The 23946-nt window shown below is 41.3% G+C and overlaps 5 protein-coding genes across 5 annotated transcripts; 3 read left to right on the plus strand and 2 right to left on the minus strand.

The window, feature by feature from the left end:
- The first annotated feature begins 2148 nt into the window (after positions 1 to 2148).
- LOC145703673 (uncharacterized) lies at positions 2149 to 5632 on the plus strand. The gene is made up of 8 exons (XM_081781057.1): positions 2149 to 2376; positions 2420 to 2639; positions 2680 to 4033; positions 4076 to 4325; positions 4368 to 4533; positions 4578 to 5004; positions 5050 to 5284; positions 5330 to 5632. The coding sequence occupies exons 1-8, from the start codon at positions 2228 to 2230 to the stop codon at positions 5472 to 5474; spliced, it is 2946 nt and encodes a 981-aa protein (XP_081637183.1). The 5' UTR covers positions 2149 to 2227; the 3' UTR covers positions 5475 to 5632.
- Positions 5633 to 6479: 847 nt separating this feature from the next.
- LOC145704704 (uncharacterized) lies at positions 6480 to 7692 on the minus strand. Its single transcript, XM_081782174.1, has 4 exons — positions 7512 to 7692; positions 7169 to 7468; positions 6882 to 7127; positions 6480 to 6838 (listed from the first exon to the last, which is right to left on the minus strand). The coding sequence occupies exons 1-4, from the start codon at positions 7561 to 7563 to the stop codon at positions 6537 to 6539; spliced, it is 900 nt and encodes a 299-aa protein (XP_081638300.1). The 5' UTR covers positions 7564 to 7692; the 3' UTR covers positions 6480 to 6536.
- Positions 7693 to 8367: 675 nt separating this feature from the next.
- Positions 8368 to 13646, minus strand: LOC145701510 (uncharacterized). Its single transcript, XM_081778725.1, has 10 exons — positions 13481 to 13646; positions 13234 to 13434; positions 12913 to 13193; positions 11259 to 11544; positions 10384 to 11214; positions 9849 to 10343; positions 9488 to 9802; positions 9135 to 9443; positions 8487 to 8842; positions 8368 to 8442 (listed from the first exon to the last, which is right to left on the minus strand). Exons 1-10 carry the CDS (start codon positions 13644 to 13646, stop codon positions 8368 to 8370), a joined length of 3315 nt encoding a protein of 1104 aa, XP_081634851.1.
- Positions 13647 to 13904: 258 nt separating this feature from the next.
- LOC145701511 (gap junction gamma-1 protein-like) lies at positions 13905 to 14869 on the plus strand. Its single transcript, XM_081778727.1, has 3 exons — positions 13905 to 14314; positions 14354 to 14603; positions 14651 to 14869. Exons 1-3 carry the CDS (start codon positions 13905 to 13907, stop codon positions 14867 to 14869), a joined length of 879 nt encoding a protein of 292 aa, XP_081634853.1.
- A 602-nt stretch (positions 14870 to 15471) lies between these two features.
- Positions 15472 to 17748, plus strand: LOC145702389 (uncharacterized). Its single transcript, XM_081779612.1, has 9 exons — positions 15472 to 16019; positions 16067 to 16289; positions 16337 to 16509; positions 16554 to 16622; positions 16665 to 16813; positions 16855 to 17089; positions 17139 to 17404; positions 17449 to 17531; positions 17572 to 17748. Exons 1-9 carry the CDS (start codon positions 15933 to 15935, stop codon positions 17724 to 17726), a joined length of 1440 nt encoding a protein of 479 aa, XP_081635738.1. The 5' UTR covers positions 15472 to 15932; the 3' UTR covers positions 17727 to 17748.
- The last annotated feature ends 6198 nt before the right edge of the window (positions 17749 to 23946 follow it).

The following is a 23946-nucleotide window of genomic DNA, read 5'->3' on the forward strand; positions in this document are numbered from 1 at the left end:
TTAGAGCCTGGCGGATGGATACGATGAAGCGCAAGATGTCTACTTTTTCGATCGTCATTTACCTTCATTCCCGGCGATTCTGTACTTTTATCAGACTGGCTTCATTTGGAGACCGCTAGATGTGCCAATGGGATTTCCGGTTGAAAAAAATTCTCTCTTCCTTGATTTCAAGATCTCATTTTTTCAACCAAAGCAGAGGTCTTTGTCGAAGAAGTCATCTTCTACGGACTCGCGGATCGAATTCTAGCGCCGCTAGGGGATGAAGACAGAAACAAGCAAATTCTATTCTGTATGGGCGGTAAAAGAACACTTTGTGTCCAAAGGTCAGTTTCTAGCGACTCATTTTCATTAACAAAATAAGCCGCGAAGCGATTTGGAATTTGTTCGAAAAGCCCGAGACGAGTTTATTAGGAAGCGGGTCAGAATTCTCAGATTTCAATAATTGATGCTCCCGCTGCTGATCCATTTTGAAAGCAAAAGTCATAAACGTCCTGTCAATATTCTTCATTCTGCTATCGACAATCAGCTTTTGCTTGGAAACGATTCCGTTTTTTCAAGAAGGAAACTGCTACCCTGGAGTTGATAAAAACGGAACTCCTGTACGCTATCAGATGAAAGACTACAACCCTGAAAGGTTTCTTGGCACTAGAATTTTTGAAGAGACTTTTCTAGCAACACTTTTCCATTTTGGGTGATCGAGACAATTTGCATAACGTTCTTTACGATCGAGTACGTTTTACGCTTCTGGTCGGCGCCTGATAGGTAAGCTTTTTCCCCCTCCTAGCGCTAGAATATCTCCTAGATGCCGATTCGTTCCCGAGTTCATGAATCTTGTCGACCTAGCTGCCATCGTTCCCTACTACATCACCATTATCTTCGACGCAAGCATCAATAAGACCGTCCTTTGCATGGATGACAAGACAAGTAAGTTTGCAAAGATTCTTCTGAGAGCTAATCTACAGCTGTGATTTACAGTATCTCTTGGTTTTTCTCCCGACTTTTTCGAAAAGTAAGAATGAGTATTAAAAAAATGTTGTATAAAATTCGTCGTGAATACTGTATTCAAAAAGTATTATTGAAAATTGCAAATCTAAAAAATATTTTTTAGCGTCTTCATCAAGGTAAATATCACAGTAGCTGCCCTAGAATCCTAATAACAATAGATTAACCAGCTACTAACCTTCGCGAATTAATATAAACCCTCCATCACCCTAACTTGCTGGAATTCAATCGTTTTCAATAAAAAATTGAGATCAACAAGGACTCATAAATATTTCAGCACTGACAACGGTAGTTTTCTCATGATCCTGCGAGTCATTCGTCTGGCTAGAATAGTCCGAATAGCGAAATTATCCCGCCACTCCCGAAATCTCTCCACTCTCATAAAAACAATGAAGACTTCGCTCCGTGAGCTTTCATTCTTGATGCTATTCTTCATTGTTTCGATGGTTTTGTTCGCGACTTTTGTATATTTCTGCGAAGTTGCGGATAATCCGAATATGTTTCCTTCGATTCCAGCGTCGTTTTGGTGGGCGATTGTTACGATGACGACAGGAAGGGATAGATAGAAAAAGGAAAATGACCTTTCTTTTATTTGAACAGCAAGATTATCCATCAAAAGTCGGTTATGGTGACACGTATCCAATCACTGCACTTGGCAAAGTCGTTGGATTTCTTTGTACGATTTGTGGTGTCCTCTGTATTGCCCTGCCCGTGCCTTCCATAGTTTCAAATTTCCACAGGCTATACCAGGTCTAACTTCATTCAACTGAAACGGACTAACATCAATCTTAGGAGGATCAAATCATGAATCCACATGGGAACCATAAATATAAAAGTAAAGACGAAGAGGTTCGATGCAAGGTAATTTTTCAAACAATCGCTTCGTTTTTTGACTATATTTCTTCAGTTAAGAAAGAAGTTCCTGGCAGATGTATGAAAATTTTACTGAAAAAAGTTCAATTCTTGTAATAAAGTACATATTCACAGCCTTACCTCTTTTGAACACGTGACTATGAGGTATTATTTCGAAGCGCAATTATTCCAACGCTGACTAAGAGAGTAAAGCGTGGCATATTTACTAACTTTCCCTTTTTACGATATTTGCTAACGACCAAAATGGCGAATCGCCAAACGTAAAAACGCGAATCACAAGAAAGTCTTTCCCTTTTTCTATCAGACGAGCTACTTTTGTCAGAATACAACTAGGTAGAGACAGAATAGAGTCATGGGGGAGCCCATGGATGTCGATGATCAAGGAAGGCTTCTGCAAGATAATTATATGGACACATCGATAGAGGATTATCATAATGTACCTTCCAACGTTCTTGGAGCTTGCCTAAGAAAATGCGTTTTAATGGAACCATCCACAATTGAGTAAGTGAAGACATGTAAGAAAATCAGTTAAAAATTAAATAAGAATCGATGTCAATGGATATGAACTAATCCAGAAACACAAGCTTCTCTTTCGAACGATGGAAAAGACCAAGAATAGTTCTGAACCAGCTGATGAAACCACTGGCTCGATATTCCAGTTTCCACGAGATCCGTTTCAAAAGGTCTATGCAGTAGGAGCAACGTATTTCGACGAAAATAATGGTGTCATCCAGAAACTTGAAGGGAAAATATACAAAGTCAAAGTAAGGATTACCCTAGCTTTCTGCGTAAAAATTATTCTAGGAAGCGAAAGTCTTGTTTGATTACGCTAATAGACAGAGTATGACCGCAGCGAGAATTGAACTCGAAGATCGTGGCGACAAATTTCAATATTTCTTCGGCCCCTGTCCAATTGGCTGTTGCTCTATCGAAGTAAAATTTGTACTTGGCAAAACGATGCAAAGAGCACGTCCACAAGCGGAAACTTTTGAATCTTGTCTTCCACTTCATGTTGGCCGAACTAGATACCGCCCAGATCATCAAGTGCAATATATTCATAGTCATCGCTTTGTCGAAGACATAACTATAAGAATGATTCACGGAACTGACAATAACATCGAACTCAGTGCAGCTGTTGACGATTATGAAGTAAATGTTGAACTAACGCCAGTTAAAAATATGCATCTTGGCGTATACTCTGGTGGGGAACACATGCATGAATATAAAGTCACTTTTCCTGATGGCAGGCCGAATATCTCTCAAAGTGGGCAGTACTCTGCGATTCTCAACATCAGTGTCACTTACGATAATTCAAGCAATGAGGAGCAATCCTTTAAGGACAGCAAAAAATATGCGGAACGAGTCCGAATCGATGGACTTCCCAATAACTATGGAAACATTCTATCATTTGACATTTCGCCCAAGATGATCGAAGAAAAGCTAAAAGAAAAAAATGTATCCATAGAAAGACAAGGCAAGACTGCAAGAGAATTGACCTTCTTTATCGACCGATCTGGAACAATGGTTGGTCAACCACTACGGGAGGCAGTTTATGGAACATTGTTACTTCTACGAAGTGTTCTTCGAAAAGACGATTCTTTCAGAATTGTTTCGGTTGGTTCAAGAAGTGAATACTTGATGCTCAACAACAGGGATGAATTTACAGCAAGTGATCTACACAATGACCAGAACCAGAGTCCAGTCGAAATTGAGATGAGCAGATTTACAGCAAACATGAACGAAACAAAGCTGTTAGAACCAATTCAAATTGCGATAAATCGACGAACAGAAAAAGATCGAATATTCATTCTCATCACAGATGGACTTTTTGGTCGGCCAAGGCAGGCTCAAGGGAATAATGATGCGAATTTTCTTGCAGATGAGTTTGAAGAAACGAGAACAATTATTGAGCATGAAACCGCGGGTACTCGAGCAGGAGCCTTCCGTTTTTTTGCAGTTGGAGTTGGCAGAAACTCAAACCAAATGGGATGTGACGAGCTTGCAAGAGTCGGCAAAGGAAGTTTCATTCACGTGCCTTTGAGACATCGACTTCAAAGTGAAATGCTCAAACTTGGTGATCATATTCAACTCAATCACTATGAGCTGACAGACATCAAGCTAACTGACGGAGAAGGAGATGATTTAGCTGCCTTTCCAGGTAGAGAATCTGTACTTTTTCATTATAATTTATAACTTTTAGGTCCTGGATTAATGCTAACAAGGGACAGTTTACTACCACAATGGGAACTCTTTGGACTAAATGATGAACCATTTAAACATCTTATTCGAAATGGTTATCTGCAATATCTTAGCCGCTTTCAAAGTCTTCAAATTTATGGCAATGATCGTGTGCATTATCATCTTCCAGATCTCACGCCACAGGAAATCAAAGATAATGTAAAGGTCATAATAGAAATAAATTCTCAACACTTCATTGATATCGACATAAGGTAAGCAATATCTTTTATCCCGATTCTTATTGTTAATTAAAGTGATGCAGTTACTTTACTTTCCAATGTCGAAAAAAATGTAAGAAACAATGATGCGTTATTTCCATTGAAAAGTTATGGTTATCAACAATCTGCCTTTTTGTCGAGTTTTAAATATCCAATACCTGAAATCAACGGCTACGATCTTCTCACAGAGTTCGCCTTGAAGGTACCTAGCAATAGAGATATTTTTAAGTTATATATTAAATTCAGACCAAAATCATGGTCTTTAAAAAGACAAGTTACGGCTGGTTCGACATGAACGAAGGAGTGGCAAAGAATGTGATAGATCAAGCAAGGGCTAATGAAGAGGCTATCAGGCCTATGGAAATTCAAGAGATCTCTGCTCAAAATTACGATGCATATTTTGGCTCCGGCCGACAAAACCAGGGTTTCGCGCACAACGTGCAAGTTGGCGGAGTCGGTGGTCGCCCACAAGGAGGAGATTATGCTGGTGGAAATCAGGGAGTCCCTGGACAACGACGTCCGACTTTCGGAAAGCCCCCACCAGCGGGAGGAGCAAGTGCGATGCGAAAACATCGGAAGCAGAACAAATACGGCGTCAGATACCAGAATACCATTTTGCCCAAACCGACCTACATTCCTGAGGACAAGAACTTTACTCCTCTTCTTCTTCAAGGTAAGAAATTATAGGCTCTGTCCAACATTCTCTAAAACTCTCTAGCTGATCGTACCTGGATTTGGAGAAGCAAGCAGCAAACTTGGGAGCAAATCAGAAAGTACTTGGCCTTCGAAGAAGATATTCACCCACCTATGCTCGTCAAAGAACTCTTCAAACAAAACGGCAAATTTGCGGCGAAGTTCAACTTCTCCAGAGAAAACGAGGCCCAAGAACGAGACGATGTGATTGTGACACTATTCGTGTATGCAATCTTCGAAAAACGCTGCGAAAGAAAACGGTCAGTCTTTGCTCTTTATTATGATTTATTCAAGAAAAATTCTAGGGACATCTGGTCACGCTCCTGGCGCGATACGCTGGCAACAATGAGCAGCAAATTTGGTGCAAAAGAAGAGGATGTCAAAGCTCTCAAGCAAGAAATTCTCCAGTTCATCTACAAAAAAGGCCTGATTCTTCCAGAACGCTACTAAAATCAACAGTTCCATGATTATCCTTGTACATAATTTCAACTTTGCTACCAATGACCAATTATTTATTTAACTCCTAGCGTTTTTCAAATAAAAATAAAGTTCAAATTGTCACTGTTGTAAATATTCCGTTATTGCCTGATTAATAAACTCAACTCTGAAGCTCAGCTTGAAAAGCATTAATCCTCTTGTTTCAAAAAAGCGCTTTGTTTGGATCTTGTCTTTGTCAGATCTGCTGAAAGAAACAAACTGCTAAGAATTAAGGAGAGCGATTTCGAATACTTAGTAATCCAAAAAAAGAAAGCTAATTATCAAAGAAAGAGAAAGCCGAAAACACGGGGCTTCTCATGTCTTCTCAGCCAATGCTCAAAGATCACAAACTCAGGCGCGTTTCCCAGAAGTAAAATAAAAGCCGGACTTTATTCTTCTCACTCATGGCAGGGGACAGCGAGATTTTGAGAAATCTAACAAGCTTGAGAGATGAAATATTTCTGGTTCTTTCTACACAAGCTAAGGAGCGAGAAAATCAACGAAGAGAAAGAGAAAATGCAAAGCTACCACTATATAAAAAATCAAATCTCGGCTTCCAGAATCAGAATCAACGAAACTTGAGAATTTCTCCGACGCCCGAATTTCCTTCGACTCGCAATCGGAAGGTTTCAATTTACTCAATTATCAATTCAGGAACGTCATACAATCACAGCTAAAATTTTATACAGTTAGAAAATATGCTTCACAATTCGCCAAGAAAACCTGAGTCAGGGACTGAAAGATCTTCGAAGCTTCTTATTAAAGATCCTTTAGACCCTGACTCAGGTTTTATGGACAGGCTCCTTGCTTAGAAACTGTCTGACAAATCGAGAAAAGCTGCTTTTCAGAAAAAATGCGTGCCATCCCGAAAAGTCAAATCCCAAAACCTTAATTTCTGTCCCCATTGCCCCCACTGTGCAAATACATATTCGAAGAAATAAAATTATTATAAAATTTTATTAATTAAAATAACACATTGGAATACTTTGAAGAAATGGCAGTGAACATGAGGATTGTCTACGATTGAAAAATAATTTATAAAACTTCATCTTTGAACGCAGCGTTAATTTGTCCAGAAACACTTGGAACGGGCGATTTAGGCACTTCGATCGCAGAAGCCCGGGGAAGAGCCTCAAACTCTTTGAGTCGAAGAAGCTTTCGAAAATAAGGTAGAGCTCGACGGTTTGTCCAGCCGTAGATAAAGCCATTTGTGATGGATGAAAGTCGCAGTGAAGTCATTGTAAAATCGACGTCCAAAGGTGCTCCACCGTAGAGCCAGCCAAAAGAAGTAACGATGAATGGAATGGATAAAACAGCTTGAAAGCCGACCGAGATTGCTAGAAATCATTGTCACTAGAATTTCGCAACGAATTAACTTACCAAGGCGGCGGAAGCTCAAATCTCGCTCAGTCGGAAATCTTTTGATGATGTTCTGGTGAGTTAGATACGAGCAAACTCCGTTGCCAGCAATTGATATCAAGCTCATAACTGCAGGAATGACAAATGCGAAATCTTCGTGCTCAGATCGTAAAAAGCCTGAGCAAATGCAAGTAGCAAGTGAAAGAGAAAGTATTGTTCCGATTCCAAGCCCGGCGTCGAATGTTAAACCAGCGACATCACGTGAAGCTAGAATCGTTGAATCGCAATTCTACACTTTCATTCTGTACCTTGAAGTCTGTAAATTCCAATAAAGCTCAAAGTCACAGCCGGAGCGGTCAGCAGAGCAATTTCAGAACCGATGAAAATAGCGTCGCCAATTCCAGTAATCACTCCTGTTATTCTCAGCGAAAGGAGGACATTACCAACGAAAGCGTTCAAAAAATCGAAGGAAAGCAGAATCAGGACAAATTTGAGCACAAGAAGAGTTCTGTATTGCCCTTGTTCTCCAGCATTTAGGCCTCTTTTTGCAGAAATAGCCCAAATAAGAGAAAGAGTGGATCCAAGCAACCAGATTAATGAAGCGAAAACTTCAATAAAAATATGTTTAATTGTTATTTTAAATTTTTTTACCAAGTAAAACAACAGTAGCTCCACAAGGCTCGGGATTTGAACACAGGCCCATGTTTTCTGTTTCTTCCCTTTTTCAGTAGAATCTCTGTTCGAGGCGCATTGTTTTTTGTCTGATTGAATGGTCGCGCTTTCAGCGGGGCGTTCGCTTTAACAAATTCGTTTTGTTTGACGAGGCCGAGCTTGGCCGTGAGCCGACCAGCATTGAAGTTTTTTTTCTGAGCTCAAGCGCCCACGCGCCGGATCATCCGACTGATGATTCTTCTCTCTTTTTCTTCTTCGATTTTGTGCAGTTGAGATTTTTTTTTCTCGGATGGAAACGCTGGCGAGGGTAATTTTTGCAGCTAGAATTATTAATTATTGAAGCTCTGAATAAGTAGCGCGTTCAATTAATTTTGGGAAGATGCCAGAGTGCTGTGACTTCAGGCGAATTGTGTTTTTTTAAATTATCAGAAGAATTTTATGAAGGAAACCTCCTTATTTATTAAAGTAATAATCTTTTACAGATTTTTGGCAGTAATTTATTAAACTAAAAAAGTTGTAATAACCAAATAATTAAAAAGTGCGAAAACAAGGAAGAAAACTTTGCAGAGGAGAAAACTTTCCGGGTTCTCTTTGAGCTTCACATTTTCAAACAGGGTTTGGAAGATGAACACTCGAGGATCTGGTGGAGTCGGAGTCGGTGGAGGCACATACGAGGCGCATTTCACTAGAAAAAGATGAGTTTTTGGTCGATTCGGATTTTTGATCGCTTACCAGAGGCTACAGTCATTCCATCTTTTTTCAGCGCCATTCCTTCCGGACAATTTGTCTCGCTATCAGCGCTTTTTGGGGGCGGAGAAATGGGCTTTTACTACAATTAAGACATTCCTCTGCCCCTTTCCTGTAAAACATGCCATGATTTCGAACAAACAGGCTCCATTTCCGAGCATTTCTTTCAAAAGACAAGTAATTTCCCGACCCAACTTTGTAAAAAACAAGCTGTCCTTCTATTGCCGCCTTTTTCAAGTTATACTCTCCCTCTTGTCCGAATTTGTCGCCGTCGACGGGCTCAATGATCATTTTGAAACAGCAAACTTCGTCCTCGAAAATGATCTTTTCAGCCGTCGTCGTTGTCTTCATCGACGGGGTTGGTGCTAGCGTGCTTTTGAGTTTTTGGAAAACGACTCCTTCCCAAGGATTTTCTTCGATTTGAAACATTTGGAGGGTCGTTGTTGTTTGCGTGTTGAAAACGGAAACTGTCGAAGTTGTCTTGGTTGTTGATGCTCTTGGAGGGACGAATTCCTTGATCAATCGAAGACGAAAGGGGCCAAATGGTCTGTCGATGTTAAAATCTAAAAATGAAGAAAGAAAATGAGGTATTTATCTTTACCCGTGAGAAGACCAAGAATACGATATTGCCCGTCTTTTCCGATTGGACAGTATATTGGGCTGCCAACATCAATATTTTGAAAAGTCCAGAATCGTAACTCGCGAATTTTCGTTGAAAATTCAAGAATTTTGCCATCTTCAAGCAAATCCAAAAAATATATTTTCAGATTGAGAACACTAAGTGGCTCGTGAATTTTGGGATAATATTTTTTCGTTCTTTTTTACAAGATTTTCAATTTTTCACCGAAAAATTACTTCGTTTTTTTTTATAAAAATCGCTCCTGAATTCGGGATCTTCTTGTTTTGTAAAGCAAAATTGCATTCCCTCAAGTCTCTTTTCCATCGCGTTTTCGATTTCGCCTTGAAGTGGAATCAGGTTATTCTGCCAGCTCTTAGTGGGTGTCATCCAAATGATGAAAAATCCATCATCTCGTTCGTTGAACCAAGTCATGTTCGATTTATGAGAGCTTGACTTGTGGACCTCAGAATAGTCGATTTGAGCGTATTTGAGATTGATGAACTCCTCAAGGTCGTGAGAAGTCGACTTTTTGATACAAGACGATACTAAAAAATTCAACAACCTAAAATATTTTGATTTCGGTCCTTACATGTGACGAAGGCGTAAGACTTTGTATTGTACATCCCAGTAATTGGTATCACATCCGACAGAATAAATCCATTACAACCAACTGAAAGCTCTGAGCCAGGAAATCCAGAGAAAAGTCTACCAAAGCGCTGCTTTTCAGTATTCTTATTGATCGGTTCCCAATGAGTATATTGAGTCGTTTGGGTAGTCGTCGTTGTTGTCACTTTCGTCACTGGAGTAGGAGCTAGTGCTGGCTTAGTTGTTGAGGCTCTCGGAGAGGCGAATTCGTTAATCAATCGAAGCCGGAATGGTCCGAAAGGCTTGTCGATGTTGTAGTCTGAAAAAAACAATTCAGAAAAAAAAACACTTGGTTTTGTCTTTACCCGTAAGTAAACCGAGAATTCGATATCTTCCATTTTTACCGATCGGGCAGTAAATGGGGATGCCGACATCATAATTTTGAAAAGTCCAGAATCGTTGCTCCCGCATTTTCGCCGAAAATTCTAGCTCTTTCCCGTTTTCTACAAGCTCGAGAAAGTAAATTTTCAAATTGAGAATTGCGAGATGGCCCTGATCGTTCTGATAAAAGTTGGTTTCTCTAAATTCCGGGTCTTCTTGTTTCGTAAAGCAATATTGCATCCCCTCAAGTCGTTTTTCCATCGCATCTTCTATCTCGCCTTGTCCTGGAATCAAGTGATTTTGAAGACTTTTCGTCGTTGTCATCCAAATGATAAAAAATCCATCATCTCGATCGTCGAACGAAGTAATGTTGCCTTTCTTAGAGCTAGAGTAGAACTCGGAATAGTCGATTTTTGCTTGTTTAAGTTCCATTAATTCTTGAAGGTCTTTTGCACTCGACTTTTCGATGCAAGATGAAACTAAATAGGTTTTATAAATACTTTTTATAAAAGCTCTTACGAGTGACGAATGCGTTGGACTTTTTCGAAATCATCCCAGTAATCTCTGGTATCTCATCAGTTAGAATAAATCCATTGCAGCCAGCAGAAAGCTCTGAACCAGGAAATCCAGAGAAAAGTCTCCCAAAGTGTTGTTTATGACTGTTTTCAGTTTGTGGTTCCCAGTGAATGCATTGCGTTGTTTGAGTTGTCGTCGTTGTTGTCACTTTTGTGATCGGAGTCGGAGGTAGACCCGCTGCCGTTGTTGTTCTTTTTTGAGGACGAGTGTAATCAGTGATTTTGAAGATTGAGTAGCGACCTTTGTTTTTGCTTGAAGTTGTGTCCAAGAGCCCGATGATTTTGTAAGTTGAAGAGATGTCATGATGAGCGCAGTAAACTGGAGTTCCACAGTTTGTGCCAGAGAACTCCATCATTTCAGTTTCTCCTACCGCCTGTACTTCCAAAAATGCATCTCGAGACTTTGTCACGTAAATGTGAAAGTACTCTAACTCCAAAAACTTTATCATGTCTACCGCTGAAGCCATCGACAGATCGAGATCTTCTAGCGATTTCAGTGGAGTCTTGATGAAACAGGAGAGTCTTCCCTTGCTCTCGTAGAATCTGCTGAGCTCGTCGGAGGTCGGTAAGAAAATCATGTTATGTTGTTTCCTGATTGAATGTAGATCTGATCTAAAGATAGACAGGCCGTTTGGGAGATTTTCTTGAGATGAGAGATAAGTTCTGAGTCTCTTATCCGGCGAATAATGGAAAAAGGACCGGTCAGCGTCGAATTGATTTCTCAATTTCAGTCGTTCTTCGATATCGAGAACATTTTCTCCGACGCACTTTTGCACTAAAACTCTCTTTACTGATCCACCCGTAGAAGTTTTATCTTACAGGTGATGAAGGTGGAAGAGTCAAGCATAATTCCTCGAGCTAGGATTTTAGTTTCACTGGGGCCATTTTCAATCAGCTTTGCATAAAGCTGGTTCGATGCATGTTCTGTTATTTTTTCGATAGTCTTCGTTGTTGTCAAAGATGTTGTCGTTGTTTCTGTTGGTTGGGGAGTTGGTATTGAAAATGATGGCGGAGTTGTTGGTTTGGCGTATTTGGTGATAAGTTGGACTCGGTGCGGCCCATTTCGTCGGCTTCGGCCTTCGATGGAAAAGAGGCCAATCCAGGGCTGGTAAATTAGCGCACTATTTTCTCTCGAAGAAAAAAAAATTAGTGCACTAATTTTTATTAGAGACTTTTTCGCGTCTTTCGCGCCTTTAGTGCACTAAAATGACACTAATTTTTCCTCTTGGGGAAATTAGTGACTTTTCGAGAGCTGATCAGCACTAAAGACGCGAAAAAAGAGGCTCTTTTTCATCATCCAATAGGCTCTTCCCGGATGATAGTTTCATGGAAGTTGATTTTGTTCAGGGAAGAATTTCTTCAAACTGAAACTGCTAGATATATAAAAATCAATGCATCGTAAATATGACACAATTTAATTTTAAAAAAATTACTTATTTAGTAACAAATAATTTGAAAAGAATAAAAGTCAACTTTTGTTGGAAATTCTTTTTGTCGAGTTAAATGATGAGGTAAGATAAGCTTTTCTAGGGACAGGGTTTGAAATCTGAAAATTTTGCGTGAGCACGGGGCTGCTCAAATTTCAGTGAGCATGAGCACGCGTGAGCACGGGGATGCTAAAATTTTCGTGAGCATGAGCACGCGTGAGCATGCTCATTGAGCTCACTCACGTGCTCATGAACAGCTCATGCTCACGTGCAAATGAGCAGCTCATGCTCACTTGCTTATGACTCATCATAAGTTATGAGCTGCTAGTGTGCCTAGAGTATTTTTATAATTTTAAATTAAAACCATAATAAAATTAAAATCTTGGATAATTTGGTCCTAAAAGGTCCTAGCCAATGTCAAGCCCCTTCAAAAATCAAGGAATGTGCTCATGAGCACAGAATTTGCCCTCCCAGAGATCAATGAACATGAGCTCACGACTTCGCTCTATAATATGTGAGCATGAGCACGCGTGAGCACGAGGGGCCTAGAATTCTGTGAGCATGAGCACGCGTGAAAATTAGGGAGAAAACCTCCCTAAGAAAGCTTATCTTAGGCTAAAAGTCTAAGCTTATCATTCGAATCCAGCACAAAAAGAGTTGCAAACAAAAGTTGAATTGTATTTTTCCCTATATAATATAGGCTATATTTGTTACTTTATATTTATAAAGAAAATTAACAAATGAATTGACAAAGTCTTTTTTGACTTTATAATGAAATTCACGCCCTCAATTACCCAATCCACTTTATTGAAACTAAACTTTTTGAATTTCTAATATTAGCGAAGTTTGAAGTTCTCAAACTTACGTATTCTTTAGAATTAAAGAACCCGGGCTCATTGGCGGGCCAATCAACAGCTCTTATTTTCGACACTTTTCGAGACACACGCGAAAGAGACGCGAAAGTCACTAAAGTCTCGACAAAATAAATTCGCGCACTAATTTTAGTGCACTAAAAATTTTCGACAGATTTTAGGACGCGAATTTACCAGCCCTGGGCCAATCAGCTGATGAGTCCCGCTTGATGGCAATTTACAGTAAAGAGGATCGCCACATTCGAATCCTCGTATATCCTTGCTTGGTTTTACTTCACAATAGCTGCCATCCGCGCTGATATGAGAAATTGTTTGCTTGTGATGCAGCGGGAACATGTCGTTCCGCCTGATTCGGAAGATCATACAGTCCAAAGAAACACCACTTTTGAGGCGAGTTCGAAGGTGAGAAGCAGGAGGAATGCGAAGGATGTCGTTATGTACCTCTGTCGTTCTATCTTGATTTGATCAGATTTCATTAGTCCAATAATAAAGTACCTGTTCGAAGGATGGCGAAATTGCCCTCAACTTTAGCTCCATAAACATCCGCGCTTTCCAAACCTCTTTCGGGCAAACGCTCCTTGGTCGAGTAGTCGACAAACAGTTTATGGCCAAGCATTGCTTTCTCCAAAATATCCCGATTGTTGAGAGTCGTCAGATCCGTCGTGGTATCATCTGATTGTGTCACGCACTCTTTCACTAGAATTAAACTGATGCAAGTGTTGCTGGCTTCTTTGCCACTCACGGGTCATGAAGGTATTCCGATTGTACATAAACCCATTTATTCTTGCTGAAGCAACTTGAATTGGCCCATTTGAGTAAATTTTTGCTAAGCGGAATTTCCGGAACCAAGTCGTGTCCATTCCAGCTTCGACAAAAGCCAAAATGAATAGCTTTATTAACTCTCTCATTTTCAAACCAATTTTTATTTTAACATAAGACACAATTTAAACTTTTCTATCTAGAAACATCAATGAAGAGCGAAGAATTACTGTAAGTAAAAATCAGCATTTATCAAAACTGATAAAGTTCGATCGATTGATGAAACAAATCAGCACCATGTCGGAGTCCCCATCAATCAATTTCCAGCTTGTACGAATTAATTGCATTTACAGACAATCGACTGTCAGATTGCCAAAAAAAATCTTCACCAGCATAACGAAAAAAGAATGGCCTGGCATATCATAGAGAAACTGCTTGAAGAAGTTGCAAAACACTCGACTTTTGTTGGAAAAGTCTGGATCACGGCGATATTCCTCTTCAGAATCGTCGTCGTTACTAGAATTTGCGACACAGTTTATCACGACGAGCAGGCAGCTTTCCGCTGCAATATCAAACAGCCCGGTTGTGAAAACGTCTGCTTCAACGATTTCAGCCCAATAAGCCACGTGAGATTTTGGGGATTTCAAATCATTGCCGTTGCTTTACCCTCGATCTTGTTCATCGTTTACGCAGCTCATGAAGTCGGGAGGAAGATTTCACGACCGGCAGGGAATCAGAAACTGGGCACGATAAAAGGACCCATTGGAAGAATCGGCAGTCGTCTAAGAACCCATGCGCGATCTCAAAGAAACTCAAAGTATGTTTTTTCAATGAAAAAGTTTTTAAATAATTTTAGGCCAATAACGGGAAACAGTCTATTCGAGCAGAAACCAAAGAATACGAAAGATTATTTCAAAAAATTTTTGAAATTTCTTTTCTCGAAAAAACGCACCAGAAGAACTTTGGCCAAGCAGAAGAAGAAGTCGATTGAAGAAACCGCTGGCCAGGAGGGCGAAATCAAACAGATAGAGCTGAATCTCTGCAGAGGATACATTATACAGTCGGTTGTCAGATGCGTTGTTGAGATTTTCTTCGCTTTCTTCCAGGTACTTTTTTTATAAGTGAGCAGCTTTTTCTATTCCTTCTTTTGTAGTACCGACTTTTTGGATTTGAAGTCCCGGAAGTAGTTAAATGCAACCTCGATCCTTGCCCAAACTCTGTCGACTGCTACATCTCTAGGCCAAAAGAAAAACGAATCTTGTTGATCTTCATGTTTTGCATCTGCATTCTTTGCATCTTCCTGAATCTTTTGGAGATTGGAACATTCATTTCATACAGGTTCTCTCGCTCTATTGCCATCATAGAAGGTTGACGAGTTTTTTTAGCGTGGAAAGATATCTGGATGCGCGAAAAGAACTTCGAAAATCGGTGCGTGTGGCTGATTTCAACCCTGATAAAATTGTCCGGCGGTATTCTGTCGACCTTCTCAGGTACAGTAGCAAATCAAAGAAGTATTTATAATATTATCAGAGATGATGATGATCACAAAAGCAAGTCGAAAGATTTCGGAATCGGTGATGGCTCAAAGCAGCATAAAATGTACGCTAAATCGTTTCTTCACCCTGATGGTCCTACTGTAAGAAATCCATATTACAAGTTATTCATTAATGATCTTGCTGTTCAGAACCATCAAGAGTCTGAAGAAGAAGAATATCGAAGGCGCATTGATCTCGTCCATTCCGACAATTATATTTAGCATTTTACTGTTCACAACATTTCTTTAATATATCTTTTATTGAACATTTATAATCTTGCTCCAACATACCGTGGGTTATTTACGGCCTCCATGCTTAGGCGAAATAAAATGATGCCCGAGTGATAGGAACAATAATTTTCAAATTATTTATGACCCTTTTTCGAGCGAGTTTTCCGCGCCGATCCATAAAATGACATTCCCGTCCAGTGTCCAATTAATTGAAATCGAGGAAAAAGCTACAATTGCGAATGAAGATAGAGATTGCGAATTTGGCGGCGTTGGCGCTCGCCTCGACCGAATGCCAGAAGAATTGGGAGAATACAGTGAACGAGTTGCTTCAGGACTCGAGGCAGCTGACGAGTTCTGTCGAAGCGGCGATGATTGATGGGATGAGTGGGAATTACGTCGCTAGAATCACCAGTTCTATGGCGGCGGTGGAGGAGAATATAAAGAACTGCCCGGAACTAGAATCTCTCTTGCCGAAAATAACAAGAATTGACAACACAATGAACTACTGTGCACCAGAGAGTATTCACGATTCGATGAAATTGTCGCGAGAAAATATCGTTCGGCAACAAGGAAGAGTACCAAAAATTCATAATTCGGTAATCATCGGGATATTTTTATTGACTCACTAAAAGACCAAACCGATGAGCTCATCGGAAAGTACGAAAAAGCAATGGATACCCTCGATGACCTCAACCAAAAGTTATGGCACGAACTCTATCCGGCCGTGCCCGTCTCAGCTGCATCATTAATCGAACAGGTAAGTTCGGAAAATCATCATCATTCTTCCTTCATTTCCATTCCAAGAGCGAAGACTTGCTTGCTCAAATGCGAAAAGTTGTCGAGATCGACTCGAGACAAGCGCTTGATATTTCGCGCATAATAAGAAACGATGCAGAAGGAAAACTGAAAGAAGCGGAAGATGATTACACTAGAATCAGTCATCAAGTGGACATTCTCATCTACGAAATCGAACCGGTTCTTGAACTCATCGCTGTCCAGGGATTCAATAAGCTTCTTTGCGGCGGAGGTACCAGGAGTCCTCGCCCCTTGATATCATCAAACCGGTAATTCTAGATGCGAGAGAAGGCACTTGTGATGAAAAATGCGGTGGTGTTCTTTGCTCGCACTGTGGCGGACCTGGATGTGGTGGAGCAATCGACGATGCTGGGATCTCATCGGAAGCTGTTGATGATGTGGCTAGTCTTTTGGAGGATTTGATCAACAGGTCTCGAATTTTATTAAAGAAGGTAAGACAAAATCATTAGCATAATCATTTCATAATTTTGATAAGATAAAAGAAGGAAACTGGATCGAAGAGTCGAAATCGGCAAAGGTCGTTGCTGAACAACGCCTGGCGCAGGTAAAGTTAGAAAATAAGGAATCATGATCCAACAGTCAAAAGGCGGAAAGTAGAATGGAAGACATTTTCGACTGGATTCAAAGCTTCATTGATATGCTCAAGCTCTTCAACAGAGTAATCGAAAATGACAACAGCCCCGGAAGCCACCTGAAGATCCTGAACGAAATTCTCACGACACAGCTTCCTTTTGTGTAAGCTCTGAGAAATGCTTTCGAATATTACTTTTTTCTAGCGATCCATCCATCTGTCGTGAGCTCGAGCGGCTAAATTTTGGGGGAGAAAAGCCCTTCAAAAAGCCGCGAGCGGGCGAATACGCCAGTGATGCATTCTATACTGCAGCGAAAGCGGCAAAATTGAAGTTCGCAACCGAAGGTTTGAGAAAACAGCTTAATGAAATTTACGAGCGCGTGATGATGCTGAACAGGATCTCCACCGGTGCAGCTGGAGGCGACTCTGATGACCCAGAGGTGTGTTCAACTCATTGTTTTAGCAATTGAACTCAATGAAAATACTCAGATTCAACGATTGAAGGATCAAATCCAAGACGACCTGGCATACCTTGAAGAGCTCATTCGCCTCTATCCCCAAGAAACATTGACGAAGAAGCAATACGAAATCCTCAGTGAAATCATAAACGAAATCAACAACGACATCATCATGGCTGAGACTCTCGCCGCCGATGCTGCTCTAGAAATGGAACCTGTCAAGACGGAATTTGATGAAATAATGGCAAGAGAGACAGAAGTCGTGGGCTTTGTTGATGATACCTTGGAAATCAAGGGGTAAGCCCGACCAAAAAAAATGAATTTTTTAACTCAAATTTCAGAATCGTCGACTCTCTTGAAAATTTCCAAGAAGGATTCAACAACTTGACCAGAGAGATAGAAGCATACACCCAACAAGTCGAAGGTAACGCACCCCCTCTCTTGCCGACTCTTAATTTTTCAAGACTTGAGGAACGAGCTAAACATCAAGCGGCAAAGCTATGAAGAGGAGCTTGCCGAAGTCAAAACTCTTACTTTACAAATGGTAGCGATTCGCAAAGAAATTCACGAATACCATACGAAGAAGGATCCTCGCTCAAAATGTAAAGACTTCCGATAAACTTCCGAACTGTAAAATAAACTACTCCACATCTGACTGATTTTTTTAATGAGAAATATAAACAAAAAAGATCTAAGCTGCGAAAATCTGCTCGCCATAAAATGCATCGATTCCCAGAAAATCCCAAAATTCGATCGATGAAACCCTTTTCAGAAAATTTTTCGCTGTTTTTCCGCGAAATTCCTCCGTTACGCTTAAAAAAGCGCAAAAAAACGCGACCACAAGAAGAATGGATGACTGTTTGGGGTTGAACCCTAATCTTTGATCTCACAGCGCGTTATTTAGGTACTTGAAAATGTCCCTTGTGTTTTCATATTTTAGCCTGTGTGGGAGACGAAATGTCGGCGGACATGCAAGTGCTTTTGAATACAGCGCGAAATTTTCGACTTTGACCATTTGAATTTCTAATTGTCAAGGGCGCGGTGTGAACAAAGAAGAGGGTTGAAATATTTATGATAAAGGGAGCGAAGCCTTATTTGCCTAAATAACACGACTAGCTGGTATTTACACTTATATGGGGGCTATCGTGGCTCTCACGATTATCACCGTCAGGGTCACTGGCCTAATTAGGGGGTCATTACATAGCTACAGGGTCACACGAGCGAGCGAATACTGAGAATTCAAACAAAACAGCATCTTAGCAAACAGCGGGGAGGCCGTTTATTTCGCCGAAGAGGGGCCAGAAGGTGAAAATCTGATCATCCAAGTGGGGGGCACTTGAGTCTCGAGCGATCTTTATCATCCTCTGAGCCCCTCTGTGCCGTTGAACACACAGCGGCTAGGGCGGGCCGTTGACCGTAAACGAGGACGAGGAGGCTTTTGCTTAGTGAAATCACCCTCCCATGCAAAAGCACCATGCTCAAGCTCTTGTTTCCACTTGTCGCAGTATTGTAATCAGGCGCCTCAAATGCTCAAAATGGAATTTCAATTCCTGCTCCCAGGGATCAAATCTTGGTTTTCACGGTCAATGGATTGCGGAAGTCCATTTCAAAGACGGACGCAAGGTCAAGGAAAACGGACAGTCGTGACAAACGATTCAGGTCACGTGGGACAGACGAGACAATGAGTATGGAACAAATCGAATTCGTTTGATCCCGCCGCGGCTAAGCGGTCTTGATGTGCCGAGCAATAATTAGTAAAAACTGCGCGCGCAGCAGGGTACGAAAGTGCCCTAAATCAGTCAATACAGTCAGGGCTCAGCCTTCTTTATAATTCCCAGACGCCGAAAAATTTCTGATTTGATGGGTTGGAGAAACCTCCTGCTGGGATTCGTTAATTCGAGAAACGGAAAAAATCATAAATCAGTCTTTTTTCATCAAAACGAAAGAAGGAAGTTTAAGGCTGAGGATATCCGATCTGGGTGCGGCGGGTGGATAATCGATGGGTATCCTCTTGTGATGGGCCCCTTGAATATCGTTTCCGGCTGCCCCCGTGACTGATTGACCAGAACCTCTCAACGTCTCTCTTGCATAATGCACAAAACAGAAAATACGGCCTGATGACCCGGATGTACTAAGTAGCGCGTACTTTGTTTCACCAGGCTAATAGTAAGATGGTCTAAATCCCTCCTCGCCTTTTCCCAGCCGTTTCCAAAGCGGAAACTGCCGTCTGGGGTCATCCCTTATTGTGTGGATACCCTCTCGGGATTATTATTCGATAAACCCTTCACCAGTCGCCCGAGTACACAAAAAACTCAAATAATAATCCTCAGATCCTGCCGACTACAGACTGGCGCCCAGACAAATAATTCTACACTACTCAGAAATAAAACAATTTAGGCCCCGATCGGAATAATTTACAACCCTGCTTGAGACCGAGCAATTTCGAGGCCACGTTTGACGAGTTTGGTGACGATTTGTGACTGATTCATTTTGATAAAAAGCGATCCTCGCCGGAAATGGGGCGCATCGTAAATCCGGAAAGAAAAAGCGGTGCTTATCGAGCCCACGGGATGAGGAAATCGCCAACAGTGGATGGACCGGGCCAGATAAGCTTAAGGGCTTCCCTGCGATTCCCGATTGTTGCGTTTGATCATCAGTTTTGCAAGCACTTCCGAAAAGCCCTGGGAGATAGCAAAATTCTAGCGCAAGAATGTTGCGTGACATAACTTTTTCTTTGAAAATCCAACTGATGTCGCCGTTTTTACCAAATAAATGGTCATAACATGCAAATGGGTTGAATTTGGATTGAAACTTTGAAAGCCTAATTTTCCCAGCAGCTGATCTTGTTCCTGCCCCAGCTTATGGAGCCACACTAAAGTGCTCCAATATTCATTCGCGTCTTTGTTTCATCCCCTCTTGATTTTTATTCACCGGCGTGATTCCCTGGTGGGCTCAGTGTCTCCACATCAAAGCGCGGATTTAGATATTTCAAATCGCTCCTTATGCGATTCGCGCGATATTCCAGCAGGTACCCACGTCATCATCGAGTCCTAATCCTCAAAAGAATGATTTCGACCACCGAGGGCTCAATTAGGGATTTGCGAGATTTGGGGCGGCCCATCCTCACAATCACAGAAGGGCTTTATCGAGTGTATGGGGCTGGGAATCGGAGATTTTCAAAACTTTACCCTCGCAAATTTCAAACACTATCGGAGAGATGAAATTTGACAGGTTGGTATTTACTCGATTAGGAGGATTAAGAACGTTCAGTTTCCGATCCATGAGAAAACTGAGGCTCCGATTGGCATCCTGTGCAGAAAACCTGAGTCAGGATTTGAAAGAGCTGAACTCGAAAGTATGGTAAAGACATTCAGATGGCAATTCTGACAAAGCCGCTTCGCGGCTTCGGTTTAAAAAAAGCCGCTGCGCGGCTTTTCAGTTCGGCTCTTCCAAATCCTGACTCAGCTTTTCTGCACCCTGAGCCCAGAGTTAGGGTGGGTTGTATTAAAAGATCGAGCTATACAAACAAAAAAAGGATAGTTTACCATACAAAGATCTCCATCGAGTTGATATTTACCCAACTTTTTTCCGCGAAAAAAAAATCGGAAATTCAACAAAAGCGGAAATTCTGAATTTGTTTTGCGCGAGCACTCACTTGTGTACTCTGAAAAGAGGTTTTGGAAGGCAGGGACCGAGCGGCAAATTGAAACTCGCTGAGCAAAGCATTTCCGTTTTCTGGGAACGTCGACAAACCACATTTTCCGGTGCGCTCGCCTCACACGAGCCGCTCTTCTTCCCAAGCTCCTCTGAGCGGCTCCGGCTGTTTAGGCTTTGGCGACATTCAAAAGGAGCCGTAAACAATGTTAGAAGGCGTCGAATGTCCCCAAACATGGCCACAGAAGCATGCTCGAGTACATACACCCTTAGTATGCCTTCTTTTTCAAATTCCAACATTCGAATTTCGAAAAAAGGAATAATCCTCACCAAGCACCAAAATATGCACAAGTTCCCATGGTCGCCATTTTCGCATTTTTCGAGGCGCTCGAATTTGGATTTTCTGGGGAGGATTACACCTCCCAGTTCCGCGAAATACACGCGATAGTTATGTTTATAAAATTTTAAAATATTCGCGACGTTGAACCCTCCAAGCCAAAATAAACGGCCTAAATGGCTAAATAGGCGGCGCGGAGTGGTCGATAATTGGCAGCTTTGGCGGAAATCGACCAGCTAACCGGAAATATTGGCGCTTATCCACAAATAATACGCAAGAAATTAAATATTCGATATTGTAAACAGCTGAGCTAATTAATCATTTTCTCAAGTGAAACTAATCGAATTTCAGCAATTTCTAAGTATCGAGTTGATTTTTTTTCCTGAACTGGGGGCAAAAACCTGTGTAGAAAACCTGAGTCAGGGTCTAAACAATCTTTAATGAAAAGCTGGTTTTTTTTGCGCTATTTTGCGGCTTTGTCGAAAAAAAAGCCGCTACGCGGCTTTTCATTAGGGATCTTTCTTTTCAGACCCTGACTCAGGTTTCCTACACAGGTTTTTGCCCCCAGCTCAGGAAAAAAAATCAACTCGATCCTTAAATTTTAGATATAAATAGATTTGACAGTCGTTTACTCGAAGAAACGCATTCCCATGGGAATCGATCAAGTTCTAGAGCTGTCAGTAGGAGTAGTAGCATCTCCCGGAGCGCATCGAACACCTGGGTCACCTTTGCCAGTGCGTTGCATCGACCTGCATTTTTTCGATTTTGAAAATTAGGGTCAGTTTGTGCTCTAACGCTTAGGTTTGTTGTTTGTGGCCTTTACGGGGCGCAGGTGGCAGACTGGCTCCGCCACCGCAAATGGTCTTTTACGGAACTTGCGCCAGTTTCCGACTTCATTTCCGGCGCTCACCCGTTTCTGATCCGCCCCAATTTTCAACACATAACACCCTTTTTTCATATCGCTTCCCAAAAATTCGATTATCAAAAATTTCAAAACCGCTGGAGGAGAAAATTTTATCACAACTAGAAATTGCCACGCGATTTTAATCACATGCAGAAAATGGCTCAAATGGTGGCCTATCTGTGTGAAAAATGAAAAATGCTTGAATCAGCGCCAAATATCGTTATCGTTAAAATGTTGATTTTACACTGACAATTACGTAGGAAATTTTATAGTGCAACAACAGGTGCATAGTTTTTTATGGGAAGATAAGGAAAATCCTTCTTTTCGGCTAAACCGTTGGTTTTCCAATAACCAGGCCTTCTGGCCGAATAACTGCTACAGGATTAGACAGACTGGTAGGTGTTTGAGTCTGTCCAAAAATTGGAGGCAGCTGTCAACCCTCTCCCCAGACTCCAGAAAATGGATTAGCTGCACACGCGCTGCATGCGCCCCCTTAAGCACTTCAGTATTGACTTTCCAATACTGTAAATTGGATTCCGGTACCAACGGAAACTGGATCTATCCAAGCCCCTTGGCATTCGATTTTCAATTCGACCACTTGGACCTTTTTGATCTCAAGGAGCTGGATTCGTCAGTCTACGAGCTGTCTGGTAGACACAACAGTAGACAGCCGTTAAACTGTCGGATTACTGTTGTCCGAAGGCGAGAAGAGTATTTGACAAGTCGACTTTGACTTTTTGACTCTTTTTGTTGGCGATTAAACTTTTTCGTTCTTTCGATATTTGTTTGGTGGCTCCACAATTTGGAAACCAAAAATTGCTGTTTGCCCCGGCCTCAGACAATGTGTCAATTGAGGGGTTTAGGAAAGAATGGAAGCATAGCATAACCACTTATTAGCTGTTGCAATTATCGGCTAGCGTTTCCGCTTCCGAGTGTTTTCCCTCATGCCTATCAAAATTAAAATTAAAGCCACCAGGGCCTTTTGGCTCATCAAAAAAGAGAGGCTCATGTATTTTAGGACAGTCTCTTTTTATTGAAAATCCTCAGTCAGGCTGAAAATAATGAGCTATAAATTTCACCTCCGATGCCAATATTTTTCCACGTGACAATCCCTAACACTCTTTCTCCTTTCTCCCTAAAATAGTAGCAAGTTCATAAATCCGCACCCAGATTTCCCAGTAAGCAATTAATACCTGTGCAACTGTGCATATAAAACACGCAAACAAAGGGCAATTAAATCCGGCGAAAAATCCGTGGAACCCCCTCTGAAAACAGCTTGTTTCTAATTGTTTACTAAAGTACTAGCAGCCTTTGTTGAAAAGTTTTTATTGTCAAAAAATTTCAAATATTTTGTTGTTCGAGAAAAGTTTTAAGCGCACTCAGTGGCGAGTGCCAGCTGCTCAGAAGGGGTTGTTCTTTTCAGCAGCTGTGAATGCGAAACGAACGGGCTCAGGAATCTTTGCCAGTTATTTTTTTGGAACAATACTTTTTCTTGCATTTTTCAGTTTTGAATTTTCAGTGTTTCGATTTTGCGTCAATTTTTAATTTTTCAGTTGCCAAGCCGCAAAATCCTGAAGCGCCGGAGCAGGTGTTAATCCCGTTCGATCGAGCTCAAAGTCATACAGTAACACCTGCTCCTCGCGCCTGTAATTGCTGATTAGTGCACCTCGTGTTTAGTATCGACGCCTCCAATCTAGAGCCGTTAACGTTCTTTGATCCGATCTTTGCAAAGGGGCGTGCGCGAACATCTACTGACCTACTTGCTAAATGGCGGATTAGACATCAAATTTAAGATTTACAGGGATTAGATGCTTTTGATCCTCGAGCAGTCGTGTTTGATTTTTGCACCTGGAGTTGCCGAAAATAGGTTAATTTTGAACTGAATTAGGGAGGGGCTAAAAATAAACTTGATAAAGCTAGAAAATTAACCCCCCAATTACCTTT

This window comes from Oikopleura dioica, chromosome PAR (genome assembly GCF_907165135.1).
Source record: "Oikopleura dioica chromosome PAR, OKI2018_I68_1.0, whole genome shotgun sequence".
In the NCBI taxonomy this organism is placed as follows: domain Eukaryota; kingdom Metazoa; phylum Chordata; class Appendicularia; order Copelata; family Oikopleuridae; genus Oikopleura; species Oikopleura dioica.

Coding starts and splice junctions, on each gene's coding strand:
- LOC145702389 (XM_081779612.1), top strand. CDS start 15,933: ATGGATACCCTCGATGACCTCAACCAAAAGTTATGGCACGAACTCTAT. Junction 16,290..16,336: donor TAAGCTTCTTTGCGGCGGAG/GTACCAGGAGTC, acceptor CGGTAATTCTAG/ATGCGAGAGAAGGCACTTGT. Junction 17,090..17,138: donor GCGACTCTGATGACCCAGAG/GTGTGTTCAACT, acceptor GAAAATACTCAG/ATTCAACGATTGAAGGATCA.
- LOC145704704 (XM_081782174.1), bottom strand. CDS start 7,563: ATGGGCCTGTGTTCAAATCCCGAGCCTTGTGGAGCTACTGTTGTTTTA. Junction 7,469..7,511: donor AGCTACTGTTGTTTTACTTG/GTAAAAAAATTT, acceptor TTTTTATTGAAG/TTTTCGCTTCATTAATCTGG. Junction 6,839..6,881: donor TTTGAGCTTCCGCCGCCTTG/GTAAGTTAATTC, acceptor AATGATTTCTAG/CAATCTCGGTCGGCTTTCAA.
- LOC145703673 (XM_081781057.1), top strand. CDS start 2,228: ATGGGGGAGCCCATGGATGTCGATGATCAAGGAAGGCTTCTGCAAGAT. Junction 2,640..2,679: donor GGAAAATATACAAAGTCAAA/GTAAGGATTACC, acceptor AAATTATTCTAG/GAAGCGAAAGTCTTGTTTGA. Junction 4,534..4,577: donor TCACAGAGTTCGCCTTGAAG/GTACCTAGCAAT, acceptor TATTAAATTCAG/ACCAAAATCATGGTCTTTAA.
- LOC145701510 (XM_081778725.1), bottom strand. CDS start 13,646: ATGAGAGAGTTAATAAAGCTATTCATTTTGGCTTTTGTCGAAGCTGGA. Junction 9,803..9,848: donor AATTCTCGGTTTACTTACGG/GTAAAGACAAAA, acceptor TGTTTTTTTCAG/ACTACAACATCGACAAGCCT. Junction 9,444..9,487: donor GTCTTACGCCTTCGTCACAT/GTAAGGACCGAA, acceptor TGAATTTTTTAG/TATCGTCTTGTATCAAAAAG.
- LOC145701511 (XM_081778727.1), top strand. CDS start 13,905: ATGGCCTGGCATATCATAGAGAAACTGCTTGAAGAAGTTGCAAAACAC. Junction 14,315..14,353: donor CGATCTCAAAGAAACTCAAA/GTATGTTTTTTC, acceptor AAATAATTTTAG/GCCAATAACGGGAAACAGTC. Junction 14,604..14,650: donor TTTTCTTCGCTTTCTTCCAG/GTACTTTTTTTA, acceptor CTTCTTTTGTAG/TACCGACTTTTTGGATTTGA.